The sequence below is a fragment of the Acomys russatus genome, chromosome 19 (assembly GCF_903995435.1).
Source record: "Acomys russatus chromosome 19, mAcoRus1.1, whole genome shotgun sequence".
Classification (NCBI taxonomy): Eukaryota; Metazoa; Chordata; class Mammalia; order Rodentia; family Muridae; genus Acomys; species Acomys russatus.
In genome coordinates, this window is record NC_067155.1 from 58,651,330 (window position 1) to 58,671,667 (window position 20,338).

Consider the following 20,338-nt stretch of genomic DNA (forward strand, 5'->3'; position numbering starts at 1 on the left):
CCCCTCTTAGAGGAGAAAAAGGTGCAGTCTGGGGATCCTCAGAAGAATTTGGTAACATACAGGTTTGGCAGGCACATTCTAGGAGCAGATAGCAACTAAGTGTGTTTGACAGATGATCTTGGCTGAACATCTCAAGATTTTTCAGCAGAACACTTTATCTTTTTTAGGGCGGGATATAATCAGATTTCATAGGGTGTGGAACATGCCAGATTCCAGGAATAGGTTAAAGCCAGGTCAGGCCTGTGTTTTTCAGTAAATAGTGGCAAACTTATCTTGACCTTGTAACAAGATGGCTTCCAATCTTAACATGGCGTCAGGCTAGTCCATCGCTTGATCTTGTAGAGGTCTTGTGCAGGCAACTGCAGTTGCTATAGGCTCATGGGTGCTGCAACAGCCCTGTGTTATCTAGAGGACATGATTTCAATGGCATTCTATCCAGCTCAGGCTCTAACAAGCTTTCTCCTCCACCTTCCTTGACGTTCTCTGGGTTCTAGGTGTATGTTAAAGATGGCCCAGCTGTGACCAACTCCCATCTTTTTTATTATTTATTTTTGCTGGAGTTGGGAGAGGTGTGGTATATGCCACTGTGTGGGTGTAAAGGTCAGAGAAAGGCACTGGGAAGTTGGTTCTCTGCTTCCATCTTAAGATCTGGGTATTGAACTCAGGTCATCAGACTTGCGCAGGGAGTACTCTAACCTGACCATGTGTGTATGTCTGGCATGCAGCCCTGTCTTAAGTGAAGATTACCATCATCTCATTACTCCAAGAATTGTTCTTTTAAGAGAAAGGGGGGGGGGGTGAGCGCGCACTTTACTGAGATACACATTCAAGTGTATAATTTCATGCCTTTAAGAAAATGGGCAAAATTGAGGTCATCACCTCACAGCAATTCTAGAACATTCCATCACCTCGGAAAGACACCCCACGCAAATCCCTCACTGTTCTCAGCCTTGAGCAACCCTTCTCCGCTCTGTCTTTCCCTATGTGTCTTTTCTGAGCATCTCATGCAAGTGGAATCATCCAGTCTGTCATCTTTTATGTCTGTCTTTTTTCATTTATCACAGTGGATCTGTACCATGGGAGTTATTATCCTCACTCCACAGATGAGAAAATTGAGGACTCTTGAGGTTAAGAGACTTGTTTGATGTGAATTAGGTGGTCAAAGAAAAGGGCACCAAGACGTGAGGCCATATCTAGCAGCTTTTCCTCTCTACGAGCCAGTCTCCCACCCCAGGCCCATCCTAGGTGAGCTTCCTTCTGGAGAACCAGTCAAGTTCTGTGAAAAACTAAACCCTGGGTGCTGAGCATGGGAGCTGGTCCATCCGGGTAAATAAAAATCATGTTGTGAGGCTGGGATGTAGCTACATTGGTAGAGTGGCTGCCTAGCATATACAAAGGCCTGGGTTAGAGGCCCCCACCACTTCAACTAGGTACAGGGATGCACACCTGGAGCCCCAGCACTTGGAACAAGGAGGCAGCAGGATCAAAAGTTCAGATCATGCTTGAGACTCTGTCCCCTTCTGCCCAAGCAGTGTTTTTTTTTTTTTTTTTTTCTTTAACTCATTTATCCTGCATCGCTCCCCATCTTCAGGCACTGTTAAGAGTGACCTGATGCCCACTATTATTTGCTCACGGATTATGCCTTTGGATTATAGCTGACCAAAGGAAGGGAAAATGAAGAAATTGAAGAATTATTCCCAACATAGCTGTGTGGGTCGGCCACTGTGTATGTTTACACTCTCCCGAGCTCTGAGAAAGGCGGAGTCCATTTCCCCCAGCTCTTCAGTCCAGCCCAGTCTCGTGCCTCGGCACAGTCCACAGACACCAACATGATCTGTGCAGCGATGGCCAGCATCAGCAAACTGCAGTGGGATGTTTCAGCCTCTGCTTCCAGGGACCCTTGTGTCTGAATCTGGGGGCTGTGTAGAAGGGAACCCATAGCCTCACACCTACAGTCAATTCTGGTCTGTATCGGAACGCCACTACTAACCAGCTGCATACTCTTAGGGTGGGCACTGGACTTCTCTGTGCCTCAGTCTCCCCCATCTGCACAATGGGGATAAGGAGATCTGCTGTCACACGAGCTGTCCAAGGAAGGGCGCGATGAAGCACGAAGAGAGGTCGGTCCGGAGCAACCACATACCTGGACACACAAAGGACACTGACCTTCTCTGGGTCCATTCATGGTGTTATACAAAAATCACTTTCCTGGCTTGTGTAATGTCCTGTTGTTATGTAAGATAGCATCATTGGGGCAACTGGACCATTTACTGACTGGGACATCACCCATGTAGCCTCTGTGATAGTTTGATCTCTGTTTCTATATTTGAGAACTCACAAAAACTCTTCCTTTATGGCCAGAAATCAGCCTAATGATTCCCTTCTATAATTATTACTGATCTGAATCTTCTATTCTCCATCAGGAACAAAGGACTTGGCCTTCATCTACGTTGGCCACGCCTAATTATTTCTCTTCCTCTCTAACCCAATATGCTAAACATTATGATAATATGTTGAGATAATCTTCAGCCCGTTCCTCCTCAAGCGTGCTAAGTGCTCATTAACAACCAGGGCCCAAGTGAAGCCCCAGTGACACTGCACACTCCTCCACACTCATTCCACCAGGATGGAGGCAATCATCATTAGTTATCAAATGAGATAATATGCCCCCTCCAAAAAAAAAAAAAAAAAAAAAAAAACACTTTTAACCCAAAGGCAATATTCAAGATCCAAACTGTTATTATCATTTACTGTAGAAAAGTCCATAAAATGTTTGTTTTGAAGGGTAGGAACAGCTTCTTGGTGTGCCTGCAGTAACAAATTAGAGGTAAGTACATGGCTCAAGCCCTGTGGATGGATCCACTGCATTGCTTGATGTTGCTATCAACTGTTTTCATTGAGAAACAACCAAGAGAATAGTAAAAACCTGTTTCTTGGGGGGTGCCTGTTTCCAAAGACGATTAGCTATAAGGGAAAGACCCATAGCACCAGCCTGTAGTCTGGGGACCCAGGTACAATGAAAGAAAGAAAAGAGAAAGCCAGCCACTGACCCAGACACTCAGCCTGTCTCTCTGATTCCTGGCTTCTGTGAAATCACCTAGGAAACACACCTCTGGGCAGGTCTGGGATGTCGTTTGCAAAGAAGCTTATGTGAGGAGGGAAGGAGTACATGAATGTGGTGGCGCCATGCCACGGGCTGGGGTTCCAGACTTAATTAAAGGGGGTGGGGATGGGGGTGGAGAAAGCGAGGCGAACACAGCCATTCACTCCCCTATGATGTCTAACTGTGACTTCGATGTGATCGGCTGCCTCCCGCTCCTGCCCCAGGGCTCTCTCCCACCGTGATGGACCATGAGTCAAATGAACCTTCCCTGCCTTAAGTTACTTCTGTCAGATGTTTTGTTACAGCAACAAGACAGTAACTCACTCTGTCTCTCTCTCTCTCTCTCTCTCTCTCTCTCTCTCTCTCTCTCTCTCTCACTTTGCCTCACCACTGCCCAGAAACAGCAGGTATGGCTGGCCAGTTACTAAAGTCTCTGAAACCGTGAGCAAGCATAACCCTTTTCACTCCTAAGTAATTCCTCTCCTGCATATTATCACAGCTACAGTGAGGCCCCACTGACACATACAGCACGAAAAACTATTAATGAAACATGAGTCATGAAAAGGATCAGATATCTACCAGAGCTAAGAAAAATGTATTGTTAGCTGTTCAGTGAACTTTGGCTTTTGTCTCCAATTAGAGAGAAGCCAGCTATCTGTTAAGGGCAGTCCTCAGTCGCCTTGAATTTGCATTGAGCTCTGTAAGCTGCAGGTCACAAGACCTAGAAGAGACGGCCCATCCTTCTGTCTTCAGCTCCTGCCCAGCTCTTTTAAGAGTCCCAACATCATTTTGGGTGTATTTTACTAACCAAAATCTGCTCTTGGTTCTTGGCTACTGGAAACAGTGGCTGGATTGAGAAAAAGAAGGAGGAGGAGGAGGAGAAGGAGAAAAGGAGGAGGAGAAGGAGGAAGAGGAGGAGGAGGAAGAGGAGGAGGAAGAGGAGGAGGAGGAAGAAGAAGAGGAAGAAGATCCTTTTTGCTCCTGCTGTCATTCTGGCACATCAAACCTGTTCACTCTCCATAGAAAAGGCTTCTTTCTTGAAGTATCTACGTGTTCTTCTTCACCCTGAGTCCCATGATGTTCTTGCCATCTCTCTTCAGACTCTGGGGCCTTGGCTCTTCCCACTCCTGGTTCCTCCTTACTCTCTTGACTGTCACCTTGAAGGGATTTCAAATCACTGGTCACATCTCTTCAGTTTCTTGACTGAGGACACTGAAGCAGGCAAAGTCACCCTGAATGTCCACAGCCTCATGCTATGGGCTGAGGACCCAGGATGGGAAGTGAGCACCAGCCTTTATCCCTTCCTGATTCCTGGCTGCAGGAGCAATGTGACGGTGGCCCCATGCTTCTGCCACCAGGGCTTCTCCACCACAAAGGAGTGTTCATCTTCAAACTGTGAGCCAAAGTGAACTCTTTTTCTTCAGGCATTTTGTCACAGCAATGAAAAGAGTAACTGAGACAGAGGCCCTGCCCTGCCCTGGGGCTCCTGGATGACCGATCCATTAGTGACAGATCCATTATCAATTAATTGTCCTTGCGCTACTCTAACAAGGGAAGTGCCACAAACCAGATGCCTAAGACGACTGAAAATGAAAGGAGAGCCTGTGGTTCCATCAAGGAACACCCCTATCCCCCTCACCCTCCCACCTCCCCACCCCTGCCCTTAGACTAAAGACATCCCACCAGGCTCCACCTCCTAGAGGCTTCACTAACTCCCAACAGCACCACCTTGAGGATGAAGCCTTTAACACAGGTGCCCTGGGGAGCCTTGGCCACAAAGCTCCGTGGGAAGAAAACACTGCCACTGCGTATAATGAGGGGAGACAGATGGTTATGAAGTGATTAAAACTGTGAGCAATCTAAAAGACAAGCGACCTAAGACTTAAATGTCGTCTCAAGCTAAAATAAACAGAACCCATGAATTCATTGTCTTCTCGGTGGTGAGAAAGAGAGAGAGAGAGCGCGGAAGATCGCCAGCCAATGATGCCAACGTGTAAGAGATGAAGGGCAGAGGAGAATTTTAAAAAATGAATGGCTTAACCCCAAGAAATGATAAATTTTAAAAATGTAAAAGAAATGGGTTTAAGAATTAAAACAGGGAGTTAAGAGAAAATATAAAACTGGGGTGTGGGGAATGAATTAATAAAAAACATTTTAATCGTTTCTATTTATTTTTTTACTTTGTAATCTCTTTTTAGGTTTAAAGAAAAGTTACAAAGATACTCTAGAACTCTCTAAACACCCCGACCCAGCTCCCCCGAATTCTGAATTGTATATAACCAGGGTTAGGTGTCCAAACAAACAAAACACACAGAGAACCAAGTCTCAAAAAGATAAGCTTCAGCCTTGCACTTGCACAGGCAGGTGAACTGCCGCTCTTGAATCTCAGACCTGTTCCAAATAAAACTTTATGCACCTGAATGGGTGCCTGGCCCATGGAGTTCGCCCACCAGGTTGTTGGATGTATATTATTACCATGTTCTGATATGTGCCAGTGAGATGGCGCAGTGGGCCAAGGCACCTGCAGACAAGACCAATGACCCAAGTCTCATTCCCAGGACCCACACGTTGGAAGGAGAGAGCTGACTCTCAAAGGGTCCCTTACAACTCCAGGGTCTGATGCCTCTGGCCTCAGCCAGCATCTACATGTCACTGAAAACCCCCAAACGGTTGGTGGGAGCCCCTCAGACTCACTACAAGCCCAGTTAGGACCTTTCCCTGACATGTCATCTATTGCTGAGGTCAATTTTGTGGTTCTGCTGTGGAGGGAAGTGCAAAGAGCCTCATCCCAAGTGGGAGCCTCTGAGTCTCAGGGGCCTTGCCTAACCCACCCAAGGTCACATCATGTCACACCACAAGGGACTTCAGAACCTGGAGCATGCTGGGTGAGGGGTGGAACACATTCAACACACTGTCTTAGCCCACCTGACGGGCAGCCTTTCAAATCAAGAAGTTACTGAGTTTATTACTAATTTAGAAAATGGGTTGGCAAGGCAAATCCAAAGAGGTTCTAATGACCTCCCCCCCCTTTTTTGAGAATCTCACATTTAGCCCAGGCTAGACTCAGAATCTCTATGTACCTAAGGATGACTTTGAGCTCTGACCCTTGTATACCCACTTCCCTCGTGTTGGTGTGCATCACCATACCCACTCATGAGGTGCTGGGGTTTGAACCTAAGGCCTTCTACATACTAGGTTGGTGTTCTACCAACTGAGCTATGGCCCCACTGAGACCCCTTTAACTAAGCCAAAGAGTCTGTTCCCTTAGCAGGGCAGGCACCAGAGACCTGTGTGCCCAAGGCTAGGCAGTAAATGCTGTGATTACTTGGCTCCAGCCCCCTCCTCTGCCAGAAGTCCTCTCTATTTTCTCTGGCAAACTGCTGCCCAGAGAGCCAAGGGGCATTTTGAGAAGCTGCATTTAACTCTTTATGGTCACTAGGGGGCTATCTGTGAGGCGACCACTGGAACTCAATGACTGATGATCAATTTCACAGCTGAGAAGAACTGCGTCACTCCCCCAGTGGTGCCACGCTGGCTCCCCAGCCAACTACACAGGCCCTGGATCGCTGCCTCCTTCGATGGGTACTCACATCGCTGGGGCCAAAGCAGCATCTTTTTACAGCCTCCGAGGTCTGACACAGGCCATGGCGCAAACTGAGAAGCTGGAAGCAATGGAATTAGGTCTTCTGTGGTATTTGGAGGCCAGGCCATTTTGTCCTTCTGCGTGTCAAGGGAAAGCACCCATGTGGAGACTGCAGGTACAGTTCTTTCTGGCTTCTGATGGTGACCAGAAATCATTGGTGACCCCTGGGTGCCAGGACATCTGTGGTCATGTGATATGCTTCCTGGTTCCCCTATGCTCAAATTCCCCTCTTCTTCTTAAAGACCTAAACAAAGCTCTATCGAAGTCAGCTAGCAAGCAGCTTTATTGTCAGTACTTGGGAGGTAGAAGCAGACGGATCTCTGTGAATTCCAGGCCAGTTTGGTTCACACAGCAAGTTCTAGGACAGCCCAGGGATGCATAGAGAGACCCTGTCTCAACAAAAACGACAATAACAAAGTTCTGTGTGTGTGTATGAGAGAAAGAGGAGGGAGTGGATGGGGGATGGGTGTGGGTATGAATGAGTGTGTGTGTGTGTGTGTGTGTGTGTGTGTGTGTGTGTGTGTGTGTGTGTATTGTGTGAGTGTATGTGAGTGTATGTAGGTATGTGAATGAGGGGGTGTCAGAGGACAGCCTTCAGTACCAGTTCTCATTTTCCACCTTGTTTGAGATAAAAAACGACAACAACAAAAAAAGAAAAAGAAAAAAATGTGTGTGTGTAGGCTAGATGGCCCATGAATGCTGGGGAATTCTCCCGTCTCTGCCTCCCGTCTTGCTTACAAGAGCACTGCAATCACAGTGATGCACTAACTGGGCCTGGCTTTAGGGAATCCGAAGGCAACGCCTCACACTTAGAAACACTTCTCCTACAGAGCCATCTCCTAACCAGTTTCTGTACCAATGGCCCACACCACTTCCAGTATGACCTCATCTTCACCCTGCTACTTAGACCTGCAATAGCTCTATTTTCCAGGGAGAACCCCCCCCCCACTCTGTGGTACTGGAGCTGAAGACTTGCACGTGTCTTTGATGCACCTGAGAGGTTCTGCTCCCTGCGAGGAATTCAGGTACACTGGGATGGAGACTTTTAAGCTTGTCCTCATCCCTCAGCTGGACTCTGCACCCCTGCTCCCTACTTAACTGTGGAGGAAGACAAGGACAGAAGTAACAGCAAGGGAGCTGCTGCCAGAGCTGAGGTGTGAAAGCCTCCTTCAGACCCAAGATGAGCACCTGCATACTCAACCACCAGAAGCTGACTCACCACGTCTCCAGTGTCACCCACACCGCTCTCCTCCGCTCCTTCCAGATGTCCTGAGTCCCTGAAACCCAGGAAGCTCCTCCAGCATTCCGTCCCTTCTCTTCTCACGTGGTTCCAGTTCCAGTCATCACAGGTTACCCCTGCACAGCCCTCGGGACTCTGCGTGAGCACCGCTGACTCGGGACCCAGCCCCTAGTCCTCTGACAAGGTCTCTATAATCAAGTCTTGGCTTTCTGCCTCCTGAAGCCATCGAGATGTTCAATACCTTCTCACCCCTAGAATCCCTGGTATCACCCCAGGAATCAGGCACCCAGAAGGCCTTCTAGGCTGGATGAACAGATGCAAGAACAGCCATGGTCCCTGGGTATGTGCACAGCTGATCATCACATCAGGCAAAGTTGAAGACAGTTCAGATTGAGGGGTAAATCTATTTTACCCTAAATCTTTCTGTCTTCTTGGTGACCCCAAGAAAACTACTCAACTTCCATAGATCATGATGCTGTCAGTTATGGAACGAATGAATCAGATGCTGCCTCCACTGGGGTTTACAAGGGTGACTGTCTCTCCTTGTGGGCCCGGTCTTTCTAGTTGACCACTGCTACACTGAGCTTGTGATCCCAGAACCAAGTCAGGATTCAGGGACTTAAGGGCATTTGTTTTTCCTTCCTGGGACCTGGGGAGGTCAAAAAGAGGGCATCAGGTCCTCTAGAAAGGAAGCTACAGGTGGTTGTGAGCCACCAGACATGGGCTCTGTGAACCAAACTTAGGTCCTCTACAAAAGCAGCAAGCACTCTTGACCACTGTGCTGTCTCTCCAGCCCTCTAAGTTTTGAAAACCTCATGGAATTAAAAAAAAAAAAAAAAAAAAAAGAACCTCACACACCAGGACACGACCTCAAACTCAAAGGCATATGCTGCCTACTTAACTCACTGACCAGGGGGATCTGACAAGAGGTAAAAGACATCATCAGCCATAACCTTCATCTCCAGGCTGCTCTATGTCCTAATTCCAAAGAGTTTCTTCACCACCCAGAGTGGGCTCACCCAAGCTCACTGGGCTCGGAGAAATTGATGGGCAGGCATGAAACTGGGCAGACACTCAAACACAGCTGACCTAGAACAACACTTAAAACTGCCTCATGCTTAGAACTCACACGTGGGGTCCGTACTTTAGCCTGAACCTTAAGGATGACAATACTGGTTACTTTCCTCAGTGATAACAAAATACCTCACAAAGGGCTAGCAGTTGTGCTCACAGTTGGAGGTCACAGGCTTTGGTTGTTTGGAAGAAAATGTGACCCCCACCCCCCCCCCCCCCCGCCATAGATGGAACTGTTTAGGAAGGATTAGGAGGCCTATTAGAGGAGGTGTGTCACTGGGGGTGGGCTCTGAGGTTTCAGAACACCTCATCAGGCCCAGTGTCTCTCTCAGTTCCTCTTCCTCGTGGTTATATGTCAAGATGTGAGTTCTCAGCTACTGCTCCAGCCCAATGCTTGCCTGCCTGTTGCCATGCTTGTCACTAGGGCGGCCACGGATTCTAAGCATCTGAAACCATAGCCCCAAATTAAACACCATGGTGCTTTATCACAGCAACAGAAACTTAACTAAGACATAGTCCCCTACGGGGAGGAGGTGCATGAAGATATGGTCCTCACGGTCCAACATCACATCCACAGTCAGGAAACACAGAGAAATGAATGCTGGGCTCAGGTTCAGTTTGCTTTTTTTTTTTTTTTTTTTTTTTTTTTTGTAGTTGGGGACCGTACCTAGCAAAAGTGGTGCTGCCCATATTTCCTGTGGGTCTTTCCACGGTGAGTAGCCTAACTTAGTCAATCCCTCACAGATGTGCCAGAGGCAAGTTTCTCAGGTGAATCCTAGAGCCTGCCAAATTAACAGTGTCTACCCTAAGGTTCCCTATGCACCAGGCATGCGACTCACGGAACCCATTTACTTCATCCTACTCACGAAGAGCAGTGAGCTAACTCACCCGAAGCGAGAGAGCTCATGAGCCGACAGTAACCTTTTCTCTCTTTAAAATTAACTCCCTCGGGTGTTTTGTCACGGTGATGAAAGTCCGGCTCACACAGCCTGCAAAACCGAAGAGTTTGCTCTCTGGCCCTTCATGGGAGAAAGCTTACCACTTCCGAGGTCCAAAACGAGTTCAACAAAACTAAGGGATGGGTCATCACGGAAAGGGGGGCAGGCCAGAGGTCACTTCCAGATCGCTTGACTCATTCAATGGGCAAAATGGGGGCAGTAGAGAAGGATTGGGGCATTGGGAAAGAGGGAATGATTTTGATTAAAACAGTGAACTACAACCCCAAACTATTATCTCACGAAACACGGGGCGAGGGAATGGCTCAGTCAGTAAAGCACTTGTCCTGCAAACATGAAGACCTGAGTTCAAATCCTAAGAACCGGTGGAAAAGAAGGAAGCTGGGCACAGTGGTGCATAACTATTACCCTGGTGATGGTGAGGCAGGAAGCAGAGACAATGAGCTCCTTGGGAGCATGCGCTCCAGCTAGCCTGCTTTGTGAGGTAAGGATCCAGGTGAATGAAAGACCCTGCCTCAAAACAAAAGATGGAAGGTGCCTGAGGACCAACCATCAAGGTTGTCTCTCCGCTCCCATATCTTCTCTCCCCCGCAATACGCCATAAACACGTGCACCCATGCAAATGTACACACATGTACAGTGCCCGTGCACAACACCAACAGAGAGACAGACAGAGAGAGAGCTGAAAATACAGAAAGCTTGAAGGCACCATAGTCTCCAGCCTTGCCTCTGTTGAGCCATGGACCATGCAGCCATAGATCTTCTCTCCTGGAGTCTGTTTCAGGACTCTCAGAAAGTGGGCGTGGGAGCACGGAGAAGGCTGTGGATGCCTGGTGTACATCGCAGAGCGCTAGATCTGCGTAACGTCTTTTTATGGACTGAGTCGTGTTTGAGAATACTTCACCTGGGGAGTTAGTGGGACCAAGGTGGTGACATTCAGACTCTAGCCTCTCTCCCCGCCCCCCACCCGCCATAACAGGGGCAGGGATCGCCCACTCTGACAGCCTGTACTTGAACCGGAACCAGGACGGACTTATCCATTAGGCACAAATGACACCCTCGGCTCCTTGCACCAACCACTTACCAACCAATTTCGGTTGTTACAGTTCCTGGTGGGAGCAATCATAACAAAAAATCTGAGGATGTCAGTTCCATGCTGAGACCAAACTGTATGTGGAGGCAGGGACTGCAAAGTTTTCTGGCAGGCAAGCTAAGAGGAAAAGAGTTAATAAGAACCAGGAAGTGGCCTCGAAGCAGATGTGCATGCATGCATAACGCATACGCTCCACATGCACGCAACAACAGCTGTGGCTACAGATGCCCTGAACACAGCAAAATGTTTCACTGGCCAATTTCTACTACCTACTGATAACCATTCTGAGTGATGGTAGACACAGATGTCAGTCAAACTTCTTAGAACAATATTCACAGCTTAGCATCAGGGACGCCACGAACCAGCCTCAGCCTCGTAGCCCTGGGCCAGTCCTTTCTAGTCTCTGGCCTTAGCTCTACTCCGGCCTCAGTTTCCTCATGCTCAAACTGAGGTTTCTGAGCTCCGATGTGGATGACACTCGAACACAGGTAAAAAACAAAACAAACAACCCAATCAGTGAGAGCCCCAATGTCAACGACAGCTCACACGCAGCTTGCAGACCTGCCTGCATCTGTGGTGTGCCAGCTGAAATAACTTTATCATCAGCGGCCGGAGTATTTGCTTGTTTGTTCTGAAAGGGTCGGGGTGGAGGGTTGAGCACAGGTACCCATGCCATGGTCCATATGTGGTCAGGGGACAACTTTTCCACATTTTGGAGGCAAGGTCTCTTGTTTCTGCCACAGTGTACTCCAGGCCAGCTGGCCATGAGCTTCCAGGCAACTTCCTGTACTAATTAACGGATGCTGGGATTGCAGACGGTCACCACCACACCCAGCTTTTTGTGTGGGTCCCAGGGATTGAACTTGGGTCATCAGGCTTGTGTGCAAGTGTTTTTTGTCTCCTGAGCCAACTTGCTGGTCCTGGCTGGGATTTTTTTTTTCTGTTGCATTTAATGTGTTTATTTGGAGGGAGGGGTTTCCAGAGGGTTAGGCATGCATGTGTCTGTCACTCTGCACCTTTGGAAGTTAGAGAACAAGCTGTGGTAGGAAGGTCTCTCACAAGTTATGGGTCCTAGAGGTTGAACTCGGGTCATCAGATTAGCATGGCCCCACAGGGATTACTATAGAGATCTATAATGCCATAAGAAGGGCACAACACCACCTCTTTGGGTACCCTTTCCTCCTGCAGACAGCTGACCCCAGCACACAGACCCCCACGGAGGGGCATGGTGAAGTGCCGCTGGGCCCCTCTGCAGAGATGCCAGTGCCATAAACAGCAGAGGAGGGTGAGAGATTCCTAGGTCAGCACAACAGCCCAGTGTAATAGGTCACACTGTATGGGATCCTTTATCAGCGGGAAACAGTGATGGAGGCCACGGCTGGGACAATTACTGAGGATGGAGCACCGCTGGCTAGAAGCCACTGGTGCATCGTCAGGGTTACAGCACTGGGCGGTTCTACGCTATATATCCTTCAACGGCCTGCAAAACTGAAAGTGAGAGGGAGCAAGGGGGCCAAACACAAGGAAATTATAAAAATGGAGGCATCTGATGGGGTTCAGAAGTTCTCAGCCTCACCCCAGGACCTTTTCTGTGTGTCTGAAGCTCAACTTCTCCCTCGATATCTATCCACAGAGCACCCGTCCCAGGGAGTCAAAATCTGTGGGTACCAAAATTGCTGGACACTCAAGTGGTATAATACCTGGCCAGAGTCTGTGTACACCTTCCTGTAGATGCCCCACTAGCTCTGGCTACTTATGACACCACCAAGTACAGCGTCCAAGTCTGTAAAAGAGGCCTCACAGTGTACTGCTTAGGAAGTAAAAGTTAGGGGAACATGTGCCTGTTCAGCACGGATGGGCTGACATCTTTAAATACTTTTCCCCCTCCCTTGAATTAACCCACAGAGGCTGGTACGTAGGGGAAGCTAAAATGATTAGTCCTGGAGCCCAGAGATTATGACCCTGCTCCATGGAGGTGGCGGGGAGGGGGGTTGTGAAGTTTTCCTATTGACATCTGCAAGTCCTTGCCCTCCGCGGTGCAAGGCCCATGGCTCCCCTGCCTTCCTCCTCCTCATTCAGTGGGTGCTGGCTGGATCGGGGGGGGGGGGGACACAACAGAAAGAATCTGCGTTTGTTTGTTCGGGAGAGAGTCTAGCTACGTAGCTGTGACTGGTCTCGAATTCTGGATCCTCCGGCCTCTGCCCTGAGTCTAGAGGCGACAGGTGTGCCCAGGTGTGAGCCACTGCACCCAGCAAACAGTCACATATTTCTCCCATATGTTTATGTGTGGCTCTGGATGGCGGGGCTTCTAGGACACACTTTGAAAACAGAACTGCTGGCGTCACTGAGGTCAAGCTGACCACTAAGAGGATGATACAGCAGTGAGGCGAGGGAGTGAGGGACAGAGAGAGAGAGGGTTCCATGTGGCTCCCTGGAGACCTGATGGAGCGAGTGGTGGCCTCAGGAACCAGGACTTTATGTGAGGGACACCTGTATGTCATTTTATCCCCAAGTGGATAACTTTTCATGCCTACTGTGCAGACAGTCCAGGGCCTTGTGAAATGTAGTAAGGAACAATACACAACAGAAACAATCCAGAGCCTGGAAGATGCCAAGCAACTCCTTGGTCAGTGCAGGGACAGGCATCAACATTAGCACCACCATTTAATCATTCCTGGGGAGCAAAATCCTTTGGGTCAGCCCTATGGAGCTGCCACCCCTGAGCCAGGGTCTCCCCCACAGTGCTCAGATGGGTCCTGGTTGTGAGATGGGCCTTTGGTTCAAGCTGCCAACCTCTGTGGAGATGCACACGTCTCCTCCCCTTCTTCCAGGGGGTAATGAGCCTTGGCTTCAAGCCTCATTAAACCCCATTATATAATCAGCCCCATCCTGGGTATCGTTATAAACCCAGCAGTCGCCTTTGTGGGGACATGGCCGTTCAGCTTCATCACCCTTTACAGCCACCTGCTGCCACCGCCCCCGTCACACCAGGATCTGACTCAGCCTCCAGGTACACACAAGGTCAGGTTCTTGGCTGGTGGTCAACTCCTACCCTTGTTTCCGGGACGAGGGATAGGTATTGCTTATAGAAGCAATGCCCAAGGATGCTGGAGGGACCGCCCGGATGGTATATAGCATCTTCTAAGATAGCAACCGAAAGAGACTATTTTCTTAGACAGCCCAGGGATGTGATTCCAGCTGCTACCATGACGACCATGACAGGGAAGTCACAGCTACAGCCACTTGTTTCCTTTAGTGGCTTCTGCCCTAAAGGGCTAGGAGGGCCACAGGCAGCTAACGTGGAAACTTCCAGAACTCTTTGGGAGTACCAGATCATCCCTCGGCTTCCACGGAAGACACTCAGGATGGATGAGTTACAGAAGCTGGTTTTCCAAGCCACTCTCTGCAGTTGCCTGCTCCCATCAGGGACAGCCACCACCTGGGCCCACTGACGCAGTGAATCTGTTAACAGGATCCAGGGGTGGGGATGGGGGTAAGACATGTATGAATGCAGCATGCTAATGGGGAGACATCTTCCATAAAGCCACTGCACATTCTCCAAGCCAGAAAGAAAATAGAAGGCGATCAAGAGGCAAGAAGGTTGGGGCTGGAGAGACAGCTCAGCGGCTAAGAGCACTGACTGCTTTTCCGGAGGTCCTGAGTTCAATTCCCAGCAGCCACACGGTGGCTCACAACCATCTATAATGAGATCTGGTGCCCTCTTCTGGCGTATATGCAGGCAAAGCACTGTGTATATATGATAAATAAATAAATCCTAAAAAAAAAAAAAAAAAAAAAAAAAAAAAAGGAAGCAAGAGGGCCAAATAAAGGTGGCCTTGCCGAATGAAGGATTTGATCCTTCACTGCTTTCATGACCTTGTGATCTTTGGCCAAGTTCTTAACCTCAGCCTCGTTTCTTCATCTCTGAAGAGAGGATGATTAAAATGTCTCAACATTATAGGAGGATTTGAGGCATAAATAAATGATGGGGCAGGCCTTGGACAAGGCCCCTGACACCAGCACTGCACAGTGAGTGCCGATGGCTATTAGCATCCTCCTTTCCATCACTGTTTCAAATAGCTCCATCATATAACACATACAAGCGGCTGCCCAAACTCCCCTCTCCTGAGCACAGAGCTCTCTAAGCAGCAGCCTCTCCCTATCTCGCTAACATCCCTGTAATCCTAGTACTTGGGAGTTTGAGACAGGATGATCCAGAGTTGAGGGCCAGCCTGGGGTATATAGTGAATTCTAGGCTAGCCTGGGCTATACAGTGAATTCTAGGCCAGGCTAGGGCACACTTACTCTGACACAGATTTTTAAGAGTATTTAGACACAGCCTCATGTACAGCAGCTGTGACCAGGGACACTTCTACACAGAGGTACACGCTCATGGCTTGCCAGGCTAAGGATGGGTGTGTGGATGCCTGAGCAACATCAGAAGGAACAGACTGCCCTTGGCACGTGACCATTCACAGGTCTGGTCAAATGATAGAGGGAAAGCATATCCACGCAGCCACTGTGTTGTCTGTCATTCACCAGGAAGTCTATGCAACAGAAAACACAAGCTAACTCATGCTTTTCATAAACTAAGGTTTGGAGTTCGGTGATTGTGCCCAGCTTCAGGTTAATGGATGTGTTTAGACATGCTCGGTGTAGCGTCTTTGGGGATGCCTGGGTGGGGTTCCCTAACACAGGCCTCGGTGCAACTCCAGCTGCTTGCTGTAGTTGTCAGTACATTTGCTATAAAGCGGGTGCTTTTCAACTCCGGGTATGCTCAACTCGCAGAGGACTTGTCGGTGTACCCCATAGCAACCTGAGGCCTGGGAGAATGACACCTTGCGTTTTGTCACATCTGAGCTGACCTGTGAACACAACTGGCTGGCGAACCTTGGAGAGATTTGCTTACTCCACCAGGTGAGCCTCTCACGCCCTCCTCTGTCCTGCAGGACACCCTGACATCAAAAGAGTAGAGTAGGCGCTCAGGCAGACAGAGGACTTCCTGTAGCCATATGAGGATGGGCACCCTGGGTCCTAAGGCCCTGCCACTCTAGCCAGCTCTGCCCGGCATCTCCACCGGGTAGAAGATGGTGTGGCACCATCCTTCAACTTAGACACCAGGACCAGGACCAGGACAGATGGTGACTAATGGAAATCCATATGGGCCCCAGGTACATGGCCCCAAGGACTCCCTGGGATGGAATGCAGGAGCAAAGCTGGCACCAGAGCCCCAAAGTAGGGAGTAATGGGGAAACTGAGGTCCATGACAAGCCAACAGGAACTAGCACCACCAGAGGGTTTGAACTGACTCAGATAATTTGTCTCCAGTCTCTTATTGGACAACTGGGGAAACTGAGACCCAGATACAAAGAGAAAATTTCTGCCTTGGAAATGCAGAATGCACACTAAAGTCGGGATGCTTTGAAAGTGAAGCACGGAAGCAGACCACGCACCCATGGGACTTACTCTCCCAGAAACCAGTGTTTTCTTGTTCCTTCCTGGGAGGTCAGAGGACGGCCTCTGTGTACAAACGCCAGGATTATCCAAAGGGCTGCCTTTTAAGTCATGTTCTGTAGCCCAGGCTAGCCTGGAGCTCACTACATAACTTGGGATACCTTAGAAGTGCTGTGTAGCCCAGGCTAGACTACAGCTAGCTACGTAGTCCAGGCTATGGCCTTCAACTATGGATCTTCCTGCCTTGAGCTCCTGGTTGCTGGAATGACAGGCACATACACTGTCATGTTCAGCTCTGAGCTGCCTTTTAGCAAAGAGTTTGCTGAGGCTGAGCCCAGGCTAGCAGACAGGCCTGTCCTCCGCCTTGGTGGAAACTATGGAAAAGGGAAACTTGGAAGACTATAGTGGGATGAGAAAAATGATCAAATATGCCAGTCTATAGGGGTTTTTTGTTTTGTTTTGTTTTGCTTTAATAGACAGATGTCCTCACTCTGGCCAAGCCGGCCCCTCAGAAGGGATCATGCTGGCGTTCACTCAGAGGACAGTGAGGCCCAGTCACAGATGGCTGCAGGAGGCCGCCATCAGCTTGATGCCAAGGTAAATTCCAAGCCTCTTAGGGCTACTGGGAAGTGACATGGGTAGGGAAGGAACAGGAGTTGGCAGCTGTAATTAGCCCTGCGGCAGGACCTGGGAGCACAGCTAGAGAAGCAGCCATCATTAAGTGCCAGCTACATACAGGCCCCAGACAAACGGACTGGCCACACTATGCGCGCGGCTAATGAATAAGTGACCCATTTTATAGGTAAGACAAGTGTGGTTTGACTAAGAGACTCTTAGCCCATTAGACTACTCAGTTGTGTGTCAGGCCTTCCCGGGCCTTCCCAGAGTCAGGAGTAATAGATTCCCTTACTGAAGAGAGCCCACAGGCTCCCCAGGAAGCAAAGACTGTGCATGTATTAATGAATGAACCCCACACTTAGAATGAACCCCACACTTAGAAGAAAGGCAACATCATTCTGTGCAGATCTTGGGACTCCGGCTACTGAGGAGGGTTAGCGAGGAAGGCTTAAGTTCAAAGGCAGCAGGGGCTGTGGAGCAGGTTGAACACCAGGCTGAGCAATTTAGTGAGACTCTGTCTCTGTAGACGAGTGCTCAGCTAACATGGGCTAGGGCCTGGGTTCCCTGCCTGAGACACACACGGGGATTGCAAGGGAGGCGGGGAGGTAAGGGCAGAGGCAGGCAGATCTCTGTGAGTTCCAGGCCAGCCTGGTCTACACGGCAAGTTCCAGGACAGCCTGTCAGGGCTGCATTGTGAGACCCTGTCTCAATACACACACACAAAAATAAAAAGCCTGGTGGGGGGAAGTGGGGAGGGAGAAAGGAAGATTAGGATGGGAAAGAAGGAAGGAAGGAAGGAAGGAAAGAAGGAAGGAAGGGAGGGAAAAGAGGAACCAGATTCAAATTCTGACTCAACTACTAGGTAGCTGTGTGACTTTGAGGGAGTTCTCTGGTGTCCCCGAACCTCAGTTTCCCCACTTGTACTATGGAAATAACCTACGCCTGCAATGGTCAGCTGAAAGATCAGAATGAGGTTCTGAAGGCAGCGATTAGCTTAGTGCTCAGGAAACTCGTCCTAGAGCCCACCAGATCAACAGGACGGCACAAGTAGCCTATAGCAGTGCTAGGAGGCAGAGACCGGTGCTTCTGAAGCCAGCATCCCACGAGTCCCTGAGGGTCCCTCAGTCAACACGCTCGCCTGCTGTAGGAGCAGCTGGGCTTGCTTCAGTGGGTTCCCCTCAACCCACATCTGCACCTGTTCAGCAGATCATGCCTCCGGGGTAAGATCAGAGTTTTCTGGAAATTCAGCCCTCTGCCACCAAGAACGACATAAGCACCATGACTCTGGCAACAATTCTGGGCATAGACTGTAGGTCCCAGGCCACACTAACCCGGTTTGAACCCCAAAGTTATGCATTTTATGTTACATGTTAATCCCAGTCAATACAGTATGCATGACATCATCACAACTTCCCACGTGGACAGAGAAACCCTAACACAAGCAGTTGAGAGATGATGGGCAGCGGAGAGAGAAAAGATGGGTGTTGCCTCTGATGTCCCCCTGAATTTTCTTTCAGCTGTCTTTCCTTCACACCTGTGAGCTAAAGAGCAGATACTGAGGGTATCTGACAGCCAGTCACCTCCAAGTGCCAATCACACCCCCTTCAAAACCATCTAAAGACCCAGGAGCTGTGTGGGTAGGAAGGAGGTGGCAGGCGATGGATGCGCCTTGACCTGTGAGATTCGGAAGCAGGGTGGATAGCACAAAGAATGTGCACCTGACAGGGGAGGTGCACCAGGCTGGCTGCACCTGACGGGGGAGGTGCACCTGACTGGCTGCACCTGACGGGGGAGGTGCACCTGACTGGCTGCACCTGACAGGGGAGGTGCACCTGACTGGCTGCACCTGACGGGGGAGGCGCACCTGACTGGCTGCGCAGTGCAGGTAGGCCCATGGTTTGGTGGCCCCAGCCAGTGCAGCCAGGGGCTAGCAGGGACTTACTTGTGGAGAAATTGGTCTCAGTGTGGACAGGCGGCGTGGAGGGCAGGAAGGGCGCGTGGCCCACGAAGAAGGATCTCAGGGAACGCTCGGACAGGAGAGGGGAGCGCTGCTGGGCAGGGATGTTCTCGCAGCTGCCCACGCCACTGTGGATCTTGAGGTTCAAGGGTTTGCTCTTCTTCTTGGCTCTGGAAAGAAAGCAGAAGGAGGAGACGAGAAAATGGATCTGTCTGTGCAGCTAGAAACGATGCCCACCTGGCAACAGCTGGGCACCGCCAAACACAAGCATAACTTATACAGGAAAGGCCACGGCTGCTGGAACGTAACTGGGCATCTCTTGGTCTTCTAGAATGTTCCTGGCAGTAAGGTCTGCCCACCACAGGATCACCTGATGTTGACTTAAGAATAACATTAACTATCCTTTGAATGGTATTTTATAGGCAACGTCGCAGTGGGTGGTTTTATGTCACCTTGACAGCAGCTACATTCATTTGGGAAGAAAGCACCTCAATTGAGAAAATACCCCCACAAGATTGCTTGAATGATAATTGATGGGGAAGGGCCCAGCCTTCCATGTGGGTGGCTCCATCCCTGGAGTACCTAGGTGGTCCTAGGTTGTATAAGAAAGCAGGCTGTGGGGCCGGGCGTGGTGGCGCACGCCTTTAATCCCAGCACTCGGGAGGCAGAGGCAGGCGGATCGCTGTGAGTTTGAGGCCAGCCTGGTCTACAAAGTGAGTCCAGGATGGCCAAGGCTACACAGAGAAACCCTGTCTCGAAAAACCAAAAAAACCAAAAAACAAAAAAAGAAAGCAGGCTGTGCAAGCCATGGGGAGCAAGCAAGTGAGCAGCAAGCAAGTGAGCAGCACCCCTTCATGGCCTCTGCGTCAGCTCCTGCCTCCAGGTTCCCGACCTGCCCTGACTTCCGGCAGGCATGCACTGTGCTGTGGAACTGTAAACTGAAATAAACCCTCTCCTTCCCAGGTTGCTTTTGGTCCTGGTGTTTGATCACAGCAATAGAGAGCAAACTAAGACAACTATAAAATGTGTGTTTTTAATGTTAAAAATTAAGGGGCTTAGCAATTATGAAGAATTGAATGCTGACATAAAAATCTAGGGCTTAGCTAGTGTGGTGACGCGCTCCTGTAATCCCAGCACTTGGGAGGCTGAGGCAGGAGGATGCTGACTTTGAGGCCAGCTTGAACCACAGAGCAAAGCTCT

At 49.6% G+C, this 20,338-nt stretch overlaps 1 protein-coding gene across 1 annotated transcript in view; it reads right to left on the reverse strand.

The window, feature by feature from the left end:
* The window catches only part of Ksr2 (kinase suppressor of ras 2), a 333,604-nt gene that overhangs the window by 131,058 nt on the left and 182,208 nt on the right, over positions 1 to 20,338 (reverse strand). The window contains exon 5 of the mRNA XM_051161630.1: positions 19,124 to 19,308. Within this exon, the coding sequence (XP_051017587.1) occupies positions 19,124 to 19,308 (185 nt within the window). The remainder of the gene's footprint in view (positions 1 to 19,123; positions 19,309 to 20,338) is intronic.